This window comes from Acanthopagrus latus, chromosome 16, assembly GCF_904848185.1.
Source record: "Acanthopagrus latus isolate v.2019 chromosome 16, fAcaLat1.1, whole genome shotgun sequence".
NCBI lineage: Eukaryota > Metazoa > Chordata > Actinopteri > Spariformes > Sparidae > Acanthopagrus > Acanthopagrus latus.
Window position 1 is genome coordinate 522501 of NC_051054.1, and position 19735 is coordinate 542235.

At 48.6% G+C, this 19735-nt stretch overlaps 1 protein-coding gene across 3 annotated transcripts in view; it reads right to left on the reverse strand.

Moving 5' to 3' along the window:
• Positions 1 to 1080: 1080 nt before the first annotated feature.
• The window catches only part of mdga2a (MAM domain containing glycosylphosphatidylinositol anchor 2a), a 64502-nt gene continuing 45847 nt past the window's right edge, over positions 1081 to 19735 (reverse strand). For all 3 annotated transcript variants that reach the window (XM_037072174.1, XM_037072176.1, XM_037072175.1), the window contains 9 exons: positions 16870 to 17142; positions 12825 to 12973; positions 11615 to 11792; positions 10647 to 10667; positions 8485 to 8640; positions 5300 to 5470; positions 5090 to 5220; positions 2761 to 2860; positions 1081 to 2670 (listed from right to left, as the gene is read on the reverse strand). In XM_037072174.1, coding sequence (XP_036928069.1) covers positions 2582 to 2670; positions 2761 to 2860; positions 5090 to 5220; positions 5300 to 5470; positions 8485 to 8640; positions 10647 to 10667; positions 11615 to 11792; positions 12825 to 12973; positions 16870 to 17142 — 1268 coding nt within the window. In that variant the 3' untranslated portion in view covers positions 1081 to 2581. The remainder of the gene's footprint in view (positions 2671 to 2760; positions 2861 to 5089; positions 5221 to 5299; positions 5471 to 8484; positions 8641 to 10646; positions 10668 to 11614; positions 11793 to 12824; positions 12974 to 16869; positions 17143 to 19735) is intronic.

A 19735-nucleotide genomic window follows, 5' to 3' on the forward strand; every position in this document is an offset into this window, starting at 1 on the left:
GCATCCAATCACGGCTGAGATGGAGATCAGGTCATCAGTCATGTGATCAGATCTTCATGATGTCACCGCTGACCTTTAGATTCAACTAATCAAACCCTGAAAATGAGTCCACACGTTTCACGTCACAGAACCTGAAGACGCTCCGACTGTTTCACGTCTCTAAACGTGTTTCACGTTGTCGCTGTCGTCACAGGTTCTGATTCCACGTGAATCAAAATGGCAGCAGCGTGTTCGTGAGCTGAAGTCTGGAGGCTCGAAATCCATCATGAGACTCTGAGACCAAGTTATAAGATTCAACATTTAAACTACTAAAGAAAATGAGAATTTACAGGTAAGTGATTTAGGATCGAGACTTTTTAAATCAAAATTAAGAAACAAAGTAAAAAAATGACAAGTCAGAATAATACAAATTTTAATTATTTCATCCAAACTTTAAATCAATGTTTTTCTTTTCTGGGCAGGAATGAGCCTCAACATGAAACATGACACAGGTGGTGTGTTCAGGTGTTGTTCAGGTGTTGTTCAGGTGTGTTCAGGTGTTGTTCAGGTGTGGTCAGGTGTGTTCAGGTGTTGTTCAGGTGTGTTCAGGTGTGTTCAGGTGTTGTTCAGGTGTTGTTCAGGTGTGTTCAGGTGTTGTTCAGGTGTGTTCAGGTGTTGTTCAGGTGTTGTTCAGGTGTGTTCAGGTGTTGGTCAGGTGTTGGTCAGGTGTTGTTCAGGTGTGTTCAGGTGTTGGTCAGGTGTGTTCAGGTGTGTTCAGGTGTGGTCGGGTGTGTTCAGGTGTGGTCGGGTGTGTTCAGGTGTGGTCAGGGATGTTCAGGTGTGTTCAAGGACGTTCAGGTGTGTTCAGGTGTGGTCAGGTGTTGTTCAGGTGAGTTCAGGTGTTGTTCAGGTGTGTTCAGGTGTTGGTCAGGTGTTGTTCAGGTGTGTTCAGGTGTGTTCAGGTGTGTTCAGGTGTTGGTCATGTGTCTTCAGGTGTGTTCAGGTGTGTTCAGGTGTTGGTCAGGTGTTGTTCAGGTGTGTTCAGGTGTGTTCAGGTGTGTTCAGGTGTTGGTCATGTGTCTTCAGGTGTGTTCAGGTGTGGTCGGGTGTGTTCAGGTGTGTTTGGGTGTGTTCAGGTGTGTTCAGATGTTGTTCAGGTTCGTCAGGTGCATTCTGGTGCGTTCAGGTGCATTCTGGTGTGTTCCTGTGTGTTCAGGTGTGTTCAGGTTCGTCAGGTGTATTCAGGTGTGTTGTTCACATGTCGGCTGACTGTTTGTGCTTTTGTAAAATGAGTTTTGTTCTCAGTAGAAATGTTTCTCGACTCGAACATGACGGCAGGATTTTCTCGTCTGTTTGGATTAAAAACAAAACAAAGTAATAAAATCTGAACTGAAGATCCGCCCGGTGAAAACAATGAAACAAACTCCCGTCTTTATATTATTATAGGAACAATAGAAGATTGGATTTTACATAACACATCATCCTCCTTTTCAAAAGCTCCGGCTGTTTTTGTAGTTTAAGGTAACCGATGGTCTCAGGTAGCATCAAAGTCTATGCAGCCTTCTGAAAACTCTTATTTTGAAATACTAAAATAATTCTGAGAGACCAAATGCTCGAATCCCATTGGCTTAGGCTGAAAATGTCCAACAGGAAGTCTTTTATTTTGAAATATCCACTCACAGGTCCTCAGAATTATGATTGCTTGTTGTTCTTTTCAATGTTAAATAAGTCAAAGAGCTTCCTGTCTGTATCCAGAGTCTACTTCCTGTCCATCCAACATGGCTTCCTTTTTCCCAGAATCCTCTTGTGATCATAAAAAAGAAGAACTCTGTAAGAAACTGATTCTCTGCATAATCAGACCAGAAGATGTTTCTGTTCGTTGGTTATCTCCTCCGTGATGATGTCACACCCGTTTCCGTGACGACGGCGGTCCTCGGTGCGGCAACCTCTTCCTCCGTGAGTCTGAAGGCACTTGATGTCATGGCAGAGGGTGAACTCTCCGCAGACAGACAGATGTCAAAATAAGATCTGAAAGTATTTTTTAAAAACTCTGTCAGTCCGCCCGCTGTAAAAAGTTACCTTCCCCCCAAAAAACAGAGAGACTGCCATTTGTCCGTCCAGCTCGCGGTACAGTACTGTTGATCCGTGGAGGTGGGGGGGCTGGGAGGGGGGATGGCGGGCGATGGAGGTCAGGGATGGAGACATTCACGCTTTCATTTCCTCTCCCATTTCTTACTGAGGCGCCTTTTTGTGCTTGATGGCGCCAAGCTGAAACCAAACTGTCAAAATGATTCACCGGAGACACGCGATGACAAGCAGCTGCTTCCAAACGCGCCACGACAAAACTCTACGTGCATCCAGTGACGCCGCACACTACAGAGGAGGCCCCGCCCACCTGACACAGCACCGTCAAACTAGAACTGAACCTCCACTGTCCTCTCATCACCTCCTCTCTGTGGCGTCTTCTGACCGCTAGTGTCAGCCATCTTGGCAGGAAGTAGTTCTGACCTTATCTTTGGTAGTTGGGACGGGGAGATGGATAAGATGGAGGAGAGGAGGGGCCAAAGAGTCAAAGGATGTGGCGTCCTGTAGGGAGGGGGGGTCACCTCCGCTGGCCAATCAGAGCCAGACTCAGAGTGACGCACAGCTGCCATATATGAGGCGATGAGGGCGGGGCGAGTGACCTTAGATCTGTGTGGGAAACAAGAGAGAGAGAGAGGACGAGTTGATGAGTCGGATCAGAACGACAATAAATCAGACGAGTTCATGACGTGGACTCACTGTTGGGAGGAGGATCTTTACATTCGCCCTCCTCGATGGTGACATCATCGATGGCGATATCTCCCTCAATACCAGCGCCGCGGACGCCCTCCATCACCACCTGCAGGGAAAAGGCATCGGGAGTGTGTGTGTTACAGCAGGTGTGTGTGTGTTACAGCAGGTGTGTGTGTGTGTTACAGCAGGTGTGTTTGTGTTACAGCAGGCGTGTGTGTGTTACAGCAGGCGTGTGTTTGTGTTACAGCAGGTGTGTTTGTGTTACAGCAGGCGTGTGTGTGTGTTACAGCAGGTGTGTGTGTGTGTTACAGCAGGTGTGTTTGTGTGTTACAGCAGGCGTGTGTGTGTTACAGCAGGTGTGTTTGTGTTACAGCAGGCGTGTTTGTGTTACAGCAGGCGTGTTTGTGTTACAGCAGGCGTGTTTGTGTTACAGCAGGCGTGTGTGTGTGTGTTACAGCAGGCGTGTGTGTGTTACAGCAGGCGTGTTTGTGTTACAGCAGGCGTGTTTGTGTTACAGCAGGTGTGTTTGTGTTACAGCAGGCGTGTGTGTGTGTTACAGCAGGCGTGTTTGTGTTACAGCAGGCGTGTTTGTGTTACAGCAGGCGTGTTTGTGTTACAGCAGGCGTGTGTGTGTGTGTTACAGCAGGCGTGTGTGTGTTACAGCAGGCGTGTTTGTGTTACAGCAGGCGTGTGTGTGTTACAGCAGGCGTGTGTGTGTTACAGCAGGTGTGTGTGTGTGTTACAGCAGGCGTGTGTGTGTTACAGCAGGCGTGTTTGTGTTACAGCAGGCGTGTGTGTGTTACAGCAGGCGTGTGTGTGTTACAGCAGGTGTGTGTGTGTGTTACAGCAGGCGTGTTTGTGTTACAGCAGGCGTGTGTGTGTGTTACAGCAGGTGTGTTTGTGTTACAGCAGGTGTGTTTGTGTTACAGCAGGCGTGTGTGTGTTACAGCAGGTGTGTGTTTGTGTTACAGCAGGCGTGTGTGTGTGTGTTACAGCAGGCGTGTTTGTGTTACAGCAGGCATGTTTGTGTTACAGCAGGCGTGTGTGTGTTACAGCAGGTGTGTGTTTGTGTTACAGCAGGCGTGTGTGTGTGTGTATTACAGCAGGCGTGTTTGTGTTACAGCAGGCGTGTGTGTGTTACAGCAGGCGTGTTTGTGTTACAGCAGGCGTGTTTGTGTTACAGCAGGTGTGTGTGTGTGTTACAGCAGGCGTGTGTGTGTTACAGCAGGCGTGTTTGTGTTACAGCAGGTGTGTGTGTGTTACAGCAGGCGTGTGTGTGTTACAGCAGGCGTGTGTGTGTTACAGCAGGTGTGTGTGTGTGTATTACAGCAGGTGTGCTTGTGTTACAGCAGGTGTGTTTGTGTTACAGCAGGCGTGTGTGTGTGTTACAGCAGGCGTGTGTGTGTTACAGCAGGCGTGTTTGTGTTACAGCAGGCGTGTGTGTGTTACAGCAGGCGTGTTTGTGTTACAGCAGGTGTGTGTGTGTTACAGCAGGCGTGTGTGTGTTACAGCAGGCGTGTGTGTGTTACAGCAGGTGTGTGTGTGTGTGTTACAGCAGGTGTGCTTGTGTTACAGCAGGTGTGTTTGTGTTACAGCAGGCGTGTGTGTGTTACAGCAGGCGTGTGTGTGTTACAGCAGGCGTGTTTGTGTTACAGCAGGCGTGTGTGTGTTACAGCAGGTGTGTGTTTGTGTTACAGCAGGTGTGTTTGTGTTACAGCAGGCGTGTGTGTGTTACAGCAGGCGTGTGTGTGTTACAGCAGGTGTGTGTGTGTGTGTTACAGCAGGTGTGCTTGTGTTACAGCAGGTGTGTTTGTGTTACAGCAGGCGTGTGTGTGTTACAGCAGGCGTGTGTGTGTTACAGCAGGCGTGTTTGTGTTACAGCAGGCGTGTGTGTGTTACAGCAGGTGTGTGTTTGTGTTACAGCAGGCGTGTGTGTGTTACAGCAGGTGTGTTTGTGTTACAGCAGGCGTGTGTGTGTTACAGCAGGCGTGTGTGTGTTACAGCAGGCGTGTTTGTGTTACAGCAGGCGTGTGTGTGTTACAGCAGGTGTGTGTTTGTGTTACAGCAGGTGTGTTTGTGTTACAGCAGGCGTGTGTGTGTTACAGCAGGTGTGTTTGTGTTACAGCAGGCGTGTGTGTGTTACAGCAGGTGTGTTTGTGTTACAGCAGGCGTGTTTGTGTTACAGCAGGTGTGTTTGTGTTACAGCAGGTGTGTTGGTGTTACAGCAGGCGTGTGTGTGTTACAGCAGGCGTGTTTGTGTTACAGCAGGCGTGTTTGTGTTACAGCAGGTGTGCTTCGTGTTACAGCAGGTGTGTTTTGGGGGTGTGGTCTGTACCTGGAAGGCTGTGGTTGGGTGGATGTTGACCTTGGCTTGTCGCCAGCGGTCTCCTTGGTTACCGGTCAGACTCCAGACCGAGGTGTCCGTCACCGCCGGACCTTTCTGACGCAGGTACACGTTGAGAGCTCCTGCAGACACACGGCAGCAGGTTCAGACATCCAGTATCACCATTCTTACACCTGCACCTGAGACCTGCTGCAGTCTTACCTATGTGCTTCCCGTACATGTGGTAGTAGAAGGCGAAGCAGTAAATGGGGCTGTTGGTGACGGAGGAGGACGAGGACGAGCTCTTGGAGTTCATGTTGAAGGTTGGAGACAGCAGCCGGGCCTTGTCTCCGTCCAGTCTCGGCCTCGACGTCTCGATGTACATGTAGAAACCTGTGAGAACGTCAGAGCAGAACCGGGTCAAAGGTCAGGCCAGAGTCCACACAAACAGCCTGGTGTCACACATCCGCTCATCAGTTTGATGAGACCCAAACAAACCAACAGACAGGCTGAAAACAGAACCTCTCGGTTGGGTAATAAGCTCGAATTCAGCTGAAATGTTCCTCATTTAACCGTCGTCCTGGGCTGTTCAGGGAACTGAACCTGTAACGCTGCCTTGCTCAGCCGACCTGCACAGATTAACCCACGAGGCAGAAACGTCTCAGTCCTTCAGAGAGCTGGAGTCACAAACAAATCCACCTCCAGCTCATTCAGAGCAAAAACAATCCTCACAAATTCAATTGTATATGAAAACACACGCACACACACACACACACACACACAGACGCACGCACGCACACGCACCCCGAGGCTGATGTTAATGAGACTCTGCAGAGTGAAACGAGCTGCACAAGAAGAAGAACAGGATGAATTTCCAGGAGGAAACAAAGACGACAACAAACAGCTGAACGTACCTGGAGACATTTAAATCTGAGTTTACTCAGGAACTGCAGTCATCAACACACTGAACGTGGATGTGAGAGTCACACAGTCAAACTACCACGTGTTCAGTTTGTGTGTCTGTGTGTGTCATCATGGCTGAATGTGGCCCTTTTGAACTGAATTACCACTGAGGCCAAACTGACTGTGATGTGAGCTGTGGTGCAGCGACGACACTGCAAACAACCAAACGACCGACTGACCACTAAACAACCGTCCAACAAGCAACAACCAACATCTTCATCTTCCTCTTGTACTTCCTGTAACTCTCTCTCTCTCTCTGTCTGAGCGGCTGTCTCTCTACCTCAGGGCGGGGTCTGATGGCCAGGTGTTGACAGCCAATCACATTTGATTATTTAGCCTCTTCCTGCCGGGAGGAGCCGCAGCAGCCGACAGGTTGTGAGTCAGTGTGTGGCTGCAGACTCCCCGCAGGTCTGACTCAGCTCATGTTAACTGTTGGTCTGAAGTCTGCCGCCGGGCGCCACTTTTCAAAATCCCCGTCTCCAGGAAACAACGACGACCTCTGAGAAAGTTCCTTACAGACCAGAACATAAAGAAGTTATGCACCATCCAAACAATCTGTAGTTCGTTCCAGGAGCCGGCAGATCTGACAGGACTTCACGTCTTTGTCTGGATCCAAACGGTCCGGAGTCTCATTAAATTACCGTCTTCATTTGTCTTCCTGCGACACTTTTCTCCCCTCATCATCTGATCATCATCTGTTTCAAAATGGCGGCTGCAGAAGACATCTTGCTCTTTGTTTCTGTCACCTGACATCCAGCTTTAAAACACTCGCAGCTGTCAGGCTGAACTCCTGAGCATGACAGCTGACGCCTGCATTTAAAAGTAAGAAGAAAATTAACAAACAAAACTGTGAAGTGTCAGCCGGCTCTGCTCTGGGACGGATGCTGAAGTTATCTTCTTACTAAAGGCACATTGGACAGTTTGACAGGTCGGCTTACGACGCCCACTAACAGATCCAGAGTCAGCGCTGACAGCACAAAGATAATTGAGTCAGACATTTGTTCTCTCTAATCAGACTGTGGAAGTCAGCCTGACTCTGATCGTCAGTGTGTTGGTGACATGCTGCTGTTTCCTGATAACGTCGCTCCGTCTGTTCGGAGGACAAACACCAGACTCACTGGAAAATGTGGCAGTTTAGCAGCGAGCGTTGAGATGATGAAGTTTCCCTCAGGTTGATTTTGTGTTTAGAGCATTTTAGCTAACTGTTAGCGAGTTGAATAAAACCTTTATGTTCTTGGACTTTATTTACAATAAACCGGTGAATACACTGCGGTCCTTTTATTTCACACTGTGACATGTGTCACATATTAGCTCTTAAATGGCAGAAAACACTTTAGTGTTTCAGTTTGTTCTCCCTGACCTCTGTTAGTTGTTGGTGAGTAAGCTAATGTCTGTTAGCAAGCTAACGCTACGTGCTAAGTGATCTGCGTCAAAACTCAACAGAATGAGAACTTACTGTTATACAATATTTGATAATAATCAAACTGAAAGATATTTCTTCCTGTTACCTCCTGCCAGTGTTTGAGGACAGACATTAACTGTGTGCGACCCAACAATCCAGCACTGACTCGGTTCTGCTCGAGGTTTCTGACAGTTACAGGCAGTTTTTAATCGCTGCTGTCGGCGAGTGTTTGCTCACGTTGTGTCTGAAGATTGAACTGAAACGCTTCTTTCAAGGTGAGTTTCTCATTTTTAACCAGAGATTTAAAAAGCAGACTTCAGTCCAGCTCTCTGCAGACCTGCAGTCTTTAAACTGATCCCTGATCAGTCATGTGTGGATTTTTTATGACCTGACCTTCAGCTGCGTTAATGATCCAGTTGATCACGTCTGGACTGTAGAACAGTCGTTACAGGTGAACCTGCTGATGTGGCCACTGAGCGTAGAAACTCTGTCAGAAGCAGAAAACTGACCAAACAAAAACACAGGATGAAAATGTCGAAGTTGGAGTTTCTCTCTGCTGTGTCGTGGTGACGCCTTCCATCAATACTCTGATCAGCTCGGATCCATCAGGAGTTTTAAACTGAGCTAAACATGAACGAAAATATGAGTTGATTGATTTAAATCAAATGAAGCAGCAACTGTTCAAACTTTATATATTCATCTACAGCAGGGAAGAGCAACTTTAATGAAAGAGAAGGCCACAAACATGTTGTCCTCACTTCCTGAGGGCCAGATTGTAATCGCACACTTCCACCAGTACGACACTGCGACCGCACACAGAAACACAACATTCACATTCCTGAGTGATACACAAATATTTCAGTACAATGGCATCTCAACAATCATCATTCAATAAAAGTAACACAAGCACAAAGTGCAACAGTAATAACAAATAACAATATTCATGTTTGAACCAGCCTCACTTTACAGACATTCAGACAACACAAGAGAGTGTGTGTGTGTGTGTGTGTGTGTGTGTGTGTGCATGTGTGTGTGTGTGTACCCTTCTTGGAGCCGGTGTGGTCCGAGCTCGGCCCGGTGTTGGGGGTGTATTTGGTGTCTCGTGTGGCGGCGCTGTGACGCGTCCAGTCAAACTCGTCTGATTTGTCCTGAGAGAACAAACACATCGCCTCGTCCTCGAAACCACACTGGAACTCCCCTGAACACACACACACACACACACACACACACACACACACACACACAGAATACATCTTTAAACACTACAATCTTCAGGTACTTTTACTTTACTTGATATTTACGTGTTCTGCTTCTTTACACACTGCCTGGCCAAAGAAAACGTCTCCACCTGGATTTAAGTAAGCAGACAGGTAAGAGCCTCCTATTGATCGTTACTGCAGGGCGATTAACTTTCAACTGGCCACAAGATATTTAACTTTCCACCGTGTGATGTTTGTGAAGGGTCAAATCATCAGCATGCATGAAGCAGAACTGTCCAACACATTTTTAAAGACTGGACGGATCGCGGGGAACCATCATCTCCCAGGAAGAAATGAGCTCGGAAACAAATCCTGATTGATCGTGACCGGCGATCACTTAAACGTTTGGTGAAATCAAATGGCAGAAACACAGAAGAACCCTGACAGTGAGAACATGAGGGGAACTGAAGGGATCTGGACTGAACAGCTGTGCAGCCGTAAGAAAACCTCTGATCACTGAGGCTGATTGCAAACAAAGTCTTCAGTTTGCTCGGGAGCATAACGATTGGACTCTGGAGTGATGGAAGAAGGTCATGTGGTCTGATGTGTTCAGATCTACACTGTTCCACAGTAATGCTGCATCAGGGTGAGAAGAGAGGCAGATGAAGTGATTACCCATCATGCCTTGCGTCTACTGTACCAGCCTGTGGGGGCAGGGCTCTGAACTGGCTGCAGTTGGTCTGGTCCAGGTTCAGCAACAGGATGTGCCCAAACAGTCAGTCAGCTGACTACCTGAATATACTGGATGACCAGGTGTTTCTATCAGTGGATTTCTTCTCCATATTCCAGGACGACCCTGTCAGGATTCGCCGGGCTCAGACTGACAGAGTGGCTCAGGGAGCACGAGACATCATGTTCACATGGAGTCCAGACCTGAACCCCAGCGAGGATCTCTGGGATGTGCTGGAGCTTTGCGCAGTGGTCCGACTCTCCCGTCATCAGTACAAGATCTTAATGCAACACTGGACCGAAAGAAATCTTGTGACACTGCAGAAGCTTATCGAAACAATGCAACAGAGAATATTGTGACCAAGCTAAAGGCGTCCAAGAAAATATCAGTGTGACCTTTGTTTTGGCCAGACAGTGTACTACTGATTCAGCAAATGACTGTGTTGTGAAGAGTGTCAGTGTGAGCAGGTGAGCAGGTGAGCAGGTGGGCAGGTGAGCAGGTGGGCAGATGAGCAGGTGGGCAGGTGAGCAGGTGAGCAGGTGGGCAGGTGGGCAGGTGAGCAGGTGGGCAGGTGGGCAGGTGAGCAGGTGAGCAGGTGAGCAGATGGGCAGGTGAGCAGGTGAGCAGGTGAGCAGGTGGGCAGGTGAGCAGGTGGGCAGGTGGGCAGGTGAGCAGGTGAGCAGATGGGCAGGTGGGCAGGTGAGCAGGTGAGCAGGTGAGCAGGTGAGCAGGTGGGCAGGTGAGCAGGTGAGCAGGTGGGCAGGTGAGCAGGTGAGCAGATGGGCAGGTGGGCAGGTGAGCAGATGGGCAGGTGGGCAGATGGGCAGATGAGCAGGTGAGCAGATGGGCAGGTGGGCAGGTGAGCAGGTGAGCAGATGGGCAGGTGGGCAGGTGGGCAGATGGGCAGGTGGGCAGATGGGCAGATGGGCAGGTGGGCAGATGGGCAGATGAGCAGATGGGCAGGTGGGCAGATGGGCAGATGAGCAGGTGAGCAGGTGGGCAGGTGGGCAGGTGAGCAGGTGGGCAGATGGGCAGATGAGCAGGTGAGCAGATGGGCAGGTGGGCAGGTGAGCAGGTGAGCAGATGGGCAGGTGAGCAGGTGAGCAGGTGGGCAGGTGAGCAGGTGAGCAGGTGGGCAGGTGGGCAGGTGAGCACGTGGGCAGGTGAGCAGGTGAGCACGTGGGCAGGTGAGCAGGTGGGCAGGTGAGCAGGTGAGCACGTGGGCAGGTGAGCAGGTGGGCAGGTGAGCAGGTGAGCAGGTGAGCAGGTACTTACTGAGATGTGGATTGACAGGAGCTGTGAAGGGACAAAAGACAAGAGGTCTGTTAGATTATTTCTGCAGGTTACAGGTAACTTGTCATGTTGTTGGCGAGCTCTGCGTCTGAGCAGGATAACGATCATCTTTTACTTCTCTGACATTTGGATGTTTGACAGCTGATAACGAGTCACAGCGAGCGTGACCTGATGACGTCACAGGTTCTGTTGTCAATCAACTGTTTAACCGACGTATAAATAATCTTTCAGGATGTTTAGTCCAGTTCTTCTTCTTCAGTTCAGCTCACAACAAACATCTGTCCTGATGTTTGTCGGGCCGAGACCCGCTGTGACCCGTTTGTGACGGAGCCGACAAGGCGCGTCAGCTTCCTGTCTGAACCGTGTCTTGCTGTGTTTGCTGCGGGGAGTTAATGCGCCGATCAGGAGGCGAGGCGTTCACTGACAGTCTGTCAAAACCACACCACAGAGCAGACGGGTTCATGTTCTTGTTCTGGTGCCGGTCGGTGTTTCTGTGTTTGTGTCGTCGCCTCCCGCTGTGAGTTTCCTCTGCGTCTGTTTCTCTGTTTGTCGTCGAGTTTCATTCTGTTCTCGTCTCGTCAGATTCTCTCTCTGACGTTTCTCTGCAGTGGTGGTTTTTTTTTAGATTCCCGTCAGGATTCATGTGACAGCTCAACAGTTTGTGTTCTCTTGTTGTTTTGTTGTTTCATAAATAAAGAGACACACAAACATGTTGAGAGTGATGAAACTGTGTGTGTGTGTGTGTGTGTGTGTGTGTGTGTGTGAGCTCAGGTAGAATTATTAGTTCACACACTGTAACTCAGACATGACCCGGTGCTGCAGTGAACCAAGCCTGTTTTCTGCTTCTTGTGTTACCCGCTCGTCGTACGTCCAGCAGCACCTGAAGGACCGTTTAATAAAATCAAACAGAGAAGCTTCAAAGTGGAAGTGCTGTCAGCTCACTAACATACCGCTGTACGTGATGATGCGTTCAGTGGCGTCGCCCTCTCCGTAGCGGGTGATGGGGGTGAGGCGGACCAGGTAGGACTCGGGTTTGATGAGTTCGGTCAGGTTGTAGGTCAGCAGCTCCCCCTTCTGGATGTTTCCCTCCATGGGGATCTCCTGCTCCCACCAGCGGGTCTGACCCATCTGAAACACAAACCATGTTCTGAACTCGTCTGCATGTCGGCACTCGATCCAGAGCTGCTGGAGGACTGATGTGGTTCTGAGCTCTTTTGAAAGGCTTCTGCTGACTTCAGATCAGCTGTAACTGCCCCAATTATCACATGGTCTGACATGTTTCTCTGAGAATCCCTGAGTAACAGGAACACATTATAGTTCTTTATTTGCTCATGTACACAAATTTTGTGCATTAAAATAGTCAAAATAATGTAAATCTGTGAGGACAACATGTTGGACGAGCCAATAAAACACATCCACAGAAGAGACGAGAGGGTCAGCTACATCCTGCTATACTCCACCTCCCCCTCCTCCCCCTCCTCCCCCTCCACCACCTCCTCCTCCACCTCCCCCTCCTCCACCCCCCCCCCTCCTCCACCTCCCCCTCCACCTCCCCCTCCACCTCCTCCTCCTCCTGTAAACTTCCTCCAGTCTCTCTGGATTATTATCGTCCTTTTCTTTTCTTCATTTTCTGTCCCATCAGCACTTCTTCTCTCTCTCTCTCTGCAGTACACTGTGTATGAATGAAAAGACAGGCAGGTTGCCATAGCAACAAGCCCTCCTCCTCCTCCTCCTCCTCCTCCTCCTCCTCCTCCTCCTCCTGTGAAGCCCGGCTGATGCTGCAGGAGTCTCAGGTACAGAGATCATCCTCCTGCTTCATATCTGACTCGTACATGTTTTTATTTATAGGTTTGTTTTCATCCATATTCTCAGATAAAGTTCATCTTTAACACAAAACTGGTCCATAAAATCCAAAGTCACCAAAAATAGAAAGAAAACTGAGGAAGTGCTGAACAAGGAGGGACTAAACAGAACTGAGACGCAGAGAGGAAATGAAAGGCAAACATGACAGAACTTCAAAATAAAACAGGAAATGACTGAAACAGGAACTGAACTACGTCAGCTGCATGTTTTAAAGGCTCAGTGCAGTTTTTATCATCATGCAGGGTGAAGTAGGGACGATGTGTAAAGTGTGGAGAGGATCTATCATGCAGTTCTGACCTGTCTGATCCCGAGCCTGTAGGCCAGAATCCGGTCCACGGCGTTGGGCTCCATCTGAGTCCACTGCAGCTTGAAGCCGTAGACTCGAGGTCGGTTCTGCCACAAAGCGCTGTAGGTGTCGTAGTAAAACTCCGGAGCATACGCCTTCCCTGAGGACGAGACGGAGGGAGGACGGAGAGGACGTTTCAGTCATTTACTACAAGTTCCAATAAAAACAGGTGGAAACACAAACACAGAACCACAGAACCACAGAAACACAGAACCACAGAAACACAGAACCACAGAACCACAGAAACACAGAACCACAGAGACACAGGCAGGCAGGTGACAAGAGGCCCAAGTCCAAGTCCAGTACATACAAAATACCAAAAAATAGGCAACAAAAGACGGAAAACAAAACAGAATAGGAAGAGGAAGAGGAAGAGGAAGTGGAAGAGGAAGAGGAAGAAGAGGAGGAAGAGGAAGTGGAAGAGGAGGAAGAGGAAGAGGAAGTGGAAGAGGAAGAGGAAGAAGAGGAGGAAGAGGAAGTGGAAGAGGAGTAAGACCACGAAAATGTCGTCAGAAACAGAAGAAGAGTCAGAGTGTTAATCTCACAAGCAGCAGGATTATAAAGCTCAACTTAATATGACAGCGTGACAGTGTGTGTGTGTGTGTGTGTGTGTGACAGCATGTTTATATGTCCGTCAGCAGGAACACACACGGGTGTGTGTTCCTGCTGACGTGCAGGTTGGAGGATTAAACCACTGAAGAAGAAGAATTCCCCTGATTGGACGAAGGCTCCAACATGGTCGACCTGATAACACAGAGCTGAGACCTGATTGGCTGACTCAGCTGTATAAACACAAACAGCCACTCAAAGTCTTTTTTTCACTTCAGCGGTTTGACAAAATAATCTGAACCCAACGTCAGCGGACAGAGTTCAGACGTCTTCAGCTCAGCACTCAGGTCACGTGATGTCATATGTGATGTCATATGTGATGTCATATGTGATGTCATGTAGTGGAATCGGTTGGGATTCAGATCATTAACAGACCGGTAAGGACACAGCGAGGACGACGGGCGGCTGAAAGCTGGGTAACAACCAGTCAGCATGAGAGAACACTGCAGAGCTGCAGGTTCAATCAGTCGATCTTTATTGTTCAGCACCAGTTCACAACAAAACTCAACTCATGACATTTTCCAAGCTGAGCAGGTCTGAACCACAGAGACCTCCAGCAGAACTGGACTATTCTGAAGCAGCTGACAGTGACGAGTCTCAAGTCATGTGAGACCGGTTCAAGTCGGACTTGTTCTGAATGACTCGACTTGAGCTTCCAGGTATCGAAGGCGAGTCGATGTCCAGACCAAGAAGGCAGGTGTGAAAGTTTCCTCATTACAGAAAACTGGAGTTAAAACAGCCCAAACCAACAGAACCAAAGCAGCAGAACTCCTGTGAACTGGAGTGAACTGACTCGGTGCTGGACGGAGCTGAGAGGATTTCCAACACAGACAGTGTGACGAAGAGGAAGGAAACGTCAGAGTGAATCAGAGGCAGGAGGAGAACGGTCCACTCAGTGAGAACCTGAGCGATTCTGCTCTGATCCAAAGTCGCACTGATGGGAACGTGAATAATTCAGATGTGAAGCTGAATCTCAAGACTCACAGAGAAACACTCTCTGTAGTTTCCTTGTTTCGGTCCAGTGGAGGTGACGAGCAGACCCGCCGGTTTCTCCGGTGTCTCTTTTATTCTGGAGATCTGCTGCGCTCTCATTGGCTGCTGCAGGATGAGTGAGACTTAAAATGCCACCTGCGTGTCCACACCTGATTAACAACACAAACTTCACCTCAGCAGTGACAAGCCGACATAATCGCTGTCATTTTCCATCAGCTCTCCATCCTGAGCTTACAACTTCCGTCTTTAACTGCTTTCTGCTGCCGCCGGCAGAACGCGCCGCTGCTCGGCGGCCGGACGCGATAAGAGGCTTAACGCTGCCGCCGGGTTTACAGGAAGAGTCTGGCGGCGCTGACAGGGCGTCTCTGCAGGGGAGCTCTCATCAGGACACACGAGGCGACTCAGCCGCCGCCCGCCGCTCACTGTGAGAGTCGCCAACAAAACCAACATTTACATGAAAGATCAAAATATTGACTGATGTCAGATCTGTTTCCTCCAACACGATTCTGACATCGAACATCTGCCAATAAGTATTGATCAGATTCCTGGTCTGTTATTAGTGACGTCACAATATCTGTTCTATTGGTTCTATACCAAAAAAAAGAGAAAACATTTAAGTTTGTTCCCAAATGCTGTTAATGTCGTTATTCTAATATTAATACCATTATTTAAATACACAAGGCCTCAGTGTGGTGCTGGTGTTAAAATATGGGTCATTCCACACCAACTCACCCAAAATCCAGAACTTTTCCTGGTTCACGTCGTGGATTGATCAATTAAGTTCATGTGAAAAACAGCTCAGCAGGTATCAGAGAGACAGAGAAGACTAAAGTCACCACAGAACCAAAGTCAAAATATCTACAGATGAAACAAACGACCGGGCCGGACTGAAGGCTCGACCCGCGGCCTCATCACTGAGGTTCGGTTCTGTAACTTTGCTCTTTTGTTTGTTGAGTGAACAAAGAAGAAATCTTGTTAAAAACATAAAACGATCAGGTCTAACAACCCGGCTCACCACAGCGTCTCACTCTGAGCGTCATCCTGCTCGGTCCGGCACCAACATGTGACCCGGACCGAACAACGGTGGAAATGAAACCTGGTGAGAACTGCAGACGACATGCAGACGTGTGATCTGTGAGCTGAACAGCAGAGAGGAGGCGGCCTGGTGCTGATCCGGACGTGTTCTGGTCTCCAGTGTTTGTTGTCACTTCACACGTGAAGGTTTCCTGAAGCTGCCACATCATCGTGACGCCTCAAACCCTCGAGGACTCGCTGACTGTCTGCTGGTGCGTCAGCACGCCGGATTAAACACCAGATAAACTCTAATTAATCATCGTGTCCTCGTCCTCCAGACGTACACAGCAGAAGATTTCCCATCAGACCTCAGGCTGTTCACACAAACCTCATCAGCAGCAGCAGACTGGGATCACTGAGCTGTTTGACAAGTCCGAGTCTCAACTAACGAGACACGTTTCAGTATTTCAGTTGAGTCTCGTCTGGGACTTCAGGATTTCTAGTTGTCTTGGCGTCCAAAATAATCGACACCAGTCAAAATTATGCTTCAAGTCATTTCATACTGTTCTAGTCAAATGTAGTCATCTGAAGTTATTATAAACAAGTCCAAGTCAAACCGTCTCTAACCGAGTTATACAGACATCAAGTCCAAATTCTCTCAAGTCATATCAGACAAGTCCAAGTCAGATTTTAAACTTGTACAAGTTACATTTCTAGTCACTGACTGAAGTTTTCAAAATGATCTCATCTCATGTCATCTTCAACCAATCATCCAATAGTCCAAATCAAGTCTCAAGTCACTGGAGACAAGTCTGAGTCAAATCAAAAGTAATTAGAGACTTGTGTTAATCATGTCTGAAGTGAGTTGAGACAAGTCCAGTTCAAGTCTGGGAAAAGATCAAGTTGAGTTCCACATCTTTAAGGACGAGTACAAATCAAGGTTCAGGTCATTTATGAAAAGTACAAGTCAAGTCTCAAGTCATTTGAGACAACTTCAAGTCAGACTTGAAGCTTGTTTTGAACGACTTGAGACTAAAAGTCCACGTTCAGTTTCCAGTCATTTAAAGTGACTCAAGTAATTTTGAGACAAATTCAAGTCAAGACTTGTCTGAGAAGACTAGTCATCTTAAGTAATCACAGACACGTCCACATGATGTCTCAAGTCATTTAATGCATGTTTGAGTTAAATCTAGTCATCTCACATAAACAAAGACCAGCAGTCCAAACAGTCCAAGTCGAGATGGAAGAACTGTAAACGGGTCCAATCAGACGCGGAAACCATCCATAACTCCACATGTTAGACATCAATCTCTAAAGGACGTCCAGTCTGGTCACACCTTCAACTCAACATCCCATCATGCCCCAGTCAGGTAGACTCACCTGTGACCAGGAAGGTGCAGCGCCCTGCCCCGGCCTCGTTGGTGATGTCACAGGTGTACTCGCCATAGCCCTCTCTGTTCAGAGCTCTGACCAGGTAGTTGGTGTCATCGCGCTGGTCGCTGAACTGTCCGACGGTGAGGAGGCGGGACCCCAGCTTCCACTCGTACCTGAGGAGGCGGGCGGGGTGAGCTTGCAGCAGGCGGCAGGTGAGGCTGAACGCCCGGCCGAGAGCCTGACGGATCTCCGTGTACACCGGCTCCACGACGGGAGGGACTGTTAGAGACGGGAAGTACAACCAGGAAGAAGATTAAGACAACTGCCAAACCATCGAAGAGCTCCAGTGAGGAGCTCCAGTGAAGAGCTTCAGTGAAGAGCTTCAGTGAAGAGCTTCAGTGAAGAGCTTCAGTGAGGAGCTTCAGTGAAGAGCTTCAGTGAAGAGCTCCAGTGAGGAGCTCCAGTGAGGAGCTCCAGTGAAGAGCTTCAGTGAAGAGCTTCAGTGAAGAGCTTCAGTGAGGAGCTTCAGTGAAGAGCTTCAGTGAAGAGCTCCAGTGAGGAGCTTCAGTGAAGAGCTTCAGTGAAGAGCTTCAGTGAAGAGCTTCAGTGAGGAGCTTCAGTGAAGAGCTCCAGTGAGGAGCTCCAGTGAGGAGCTCCAGTGAAGAGCTTCAGTGAAGAGCTTCAGTGAAGAGCTTCAGTGAGGAGCTTCAGTGAGGAGCTCCAGTGAGGAGCTCCAGTGAAGAGCTTCAGTGAAGAGCTTCAGTGAGGAGCTTCAGTGAAGAGCTCCAGTGAAGAGCTCCAGTGAGGAGCTCCAGTGAAGAGCTTCAGTGAAGAGCTTCAGTGAAGAGCTCCAGTGAAGAGCTTCAGTGAAGAGCTTCAGTGAAGAGCTTCAGTGAAGAGCTTCAGTGAGGAGCTTCAGTGAAGAGCTCCAGTGAGGAGCTCCAGTGAGGAGCTTCAGTGAGGAGCTTCAGTGAGGAGCTCCAGTGAAGAGCTTCAGTGAAGAGCTTCAGTGAAGAGCTCCAGTGAAGAGCTTCAGTGAAGAGCTTCAGTGAAGAGCTTCAGTGAGGAGCTTCAGTGAAGAGCTCCAGTGAGGAGCTCCAGTGAGGAGCTTCAGTGAGGAGCTTCAGTGAGGAGCTTCAGTGAAGAGCTCCAGTGAGGAGCTCCAGTGAGGAGCTCCAGTGAAGAGCTCCAGTGAAGAGCTTCAGTGAAGAGCTTCAGTGAGGAGCTTCAGTGAAGAGCTCCAGTGAGGAGCTCCAGTGAAGAGCTTCAGTGAGGAGCTTCAGTGAAGAGCTCCAGTGAGGAGCTCCAGTGAGGAGCTCCAGTGAAGAGCTTCAGTGAAGAGCTTCAGTGAAGAGCTCCAGTGAAGAGCTTCAGTGAGGAGCTTCAGTGAGGAGCTTCAGTGAGGAGCTCCAGTGAAGAGCCGAACAGGTGAGCCGAACAGGTGAATGTGTGTTGACTCCTTCAGCTCTCGTGTGTGTGTAAACGGATCAGAAACATTCATGACGTTTGGTTCAATAACTCATTTATTATCGTCTTCTGAGAATCTGAATGTGAAGTTTCTAAAATAACTTGAAACCTCTTCAGCATTTAGAACATCTTGACTCAGACGGGCGTTGGTGCAGTGGCGCTCTGCTAAAGGGCACAGAGGCAGAGTGATGTGTCTCTTTATGTCCTGCCATCAGCCAGCAGCCAGCTGACCTCTGCAACGCTGCCTGGCTCCAGGGACCAGCGGCAGTAAGTGTTTATTCATTTCATATATTTCACAACAGAACTTCTATAAGCTCGACTTCTTCATCCTGTCCTGCAGACAGCAGACTCACTGTCGCCCCCCGAAGGCCAAACGACTCATTACAAGAAGAGACAGACAAAGTAACACATTTTAAATATCGACTGATCTTCTCATCAATCATAAACAGTGATTGATGATCAGCTGACTCAGTTTATACGTGTCAATATATGGATCAGTTACTTTACTGACACTTGAGTACATTTAACATCAGATACTTTTACTTTTACGTTTGACTTTCACTAGTACTGTGAAACACACACACACACACACACACACACACACACACACACACACACACACACACACACACAGGTGACAGAGCTAAAGGTCTCGACCCTCCAGGACTGTTTCCAGAACCGTCCTCCTGCGGGGGGATTCAGTCCAGGAACATCTAAAGGTCAGTCGGACGCCTCAGCTCCACGCCGACCTTCAGCCGAGCTCTCTGATTGGACCAAAGAAATACTCCTGACCTTGCTGTTTAATTCCCATGATGCACTGCTGAGGCTGGAGCTGCAGCTCGTTAGAGAGAGTTTCTCTTCAGACTTTGTTCTGAATGATCTCTGACAGCAGCTGATTCCACATGATGATTAACACATTTCTTTATCTCCTCGTCTTCTCTCCGTCTCTTCACCTTCAACAGATTTGGACAGATTGTCACAGCAGATGGATTCAACCAATCACTGCAGCCGATACTTAACAAGTTGTAAAGTCAGAGTTAGAACAGTGTGGAACTAAAGTGGCCCGTAAAGACGGACTAGTGAGTAGATGAGTCTCCGTGTTGCTGTGAGGACGTTTAATGTCCCCGACAACCTCTGTAGTCTCATTCAGACACTTGTTAGCAACCGCTAACTGTTGTTAGCACATGAAGAGCTTCAGGATTAAACTGTGGGACATTAATGATGAATGAAACATGTGAATATGTTCAGCCTGTGGAACCACACAGCTTATTGAACTGAAAACAAGAGAGAACCGGATGTGCTAACATGCTAACATGCTAACTGGCGTCAGGCTTTAGGACTACAGACTCCACAACAGCTGGTCACAGTTTGGTAACTTCAGATTATTGTTCTGTCGTGTCTCGTG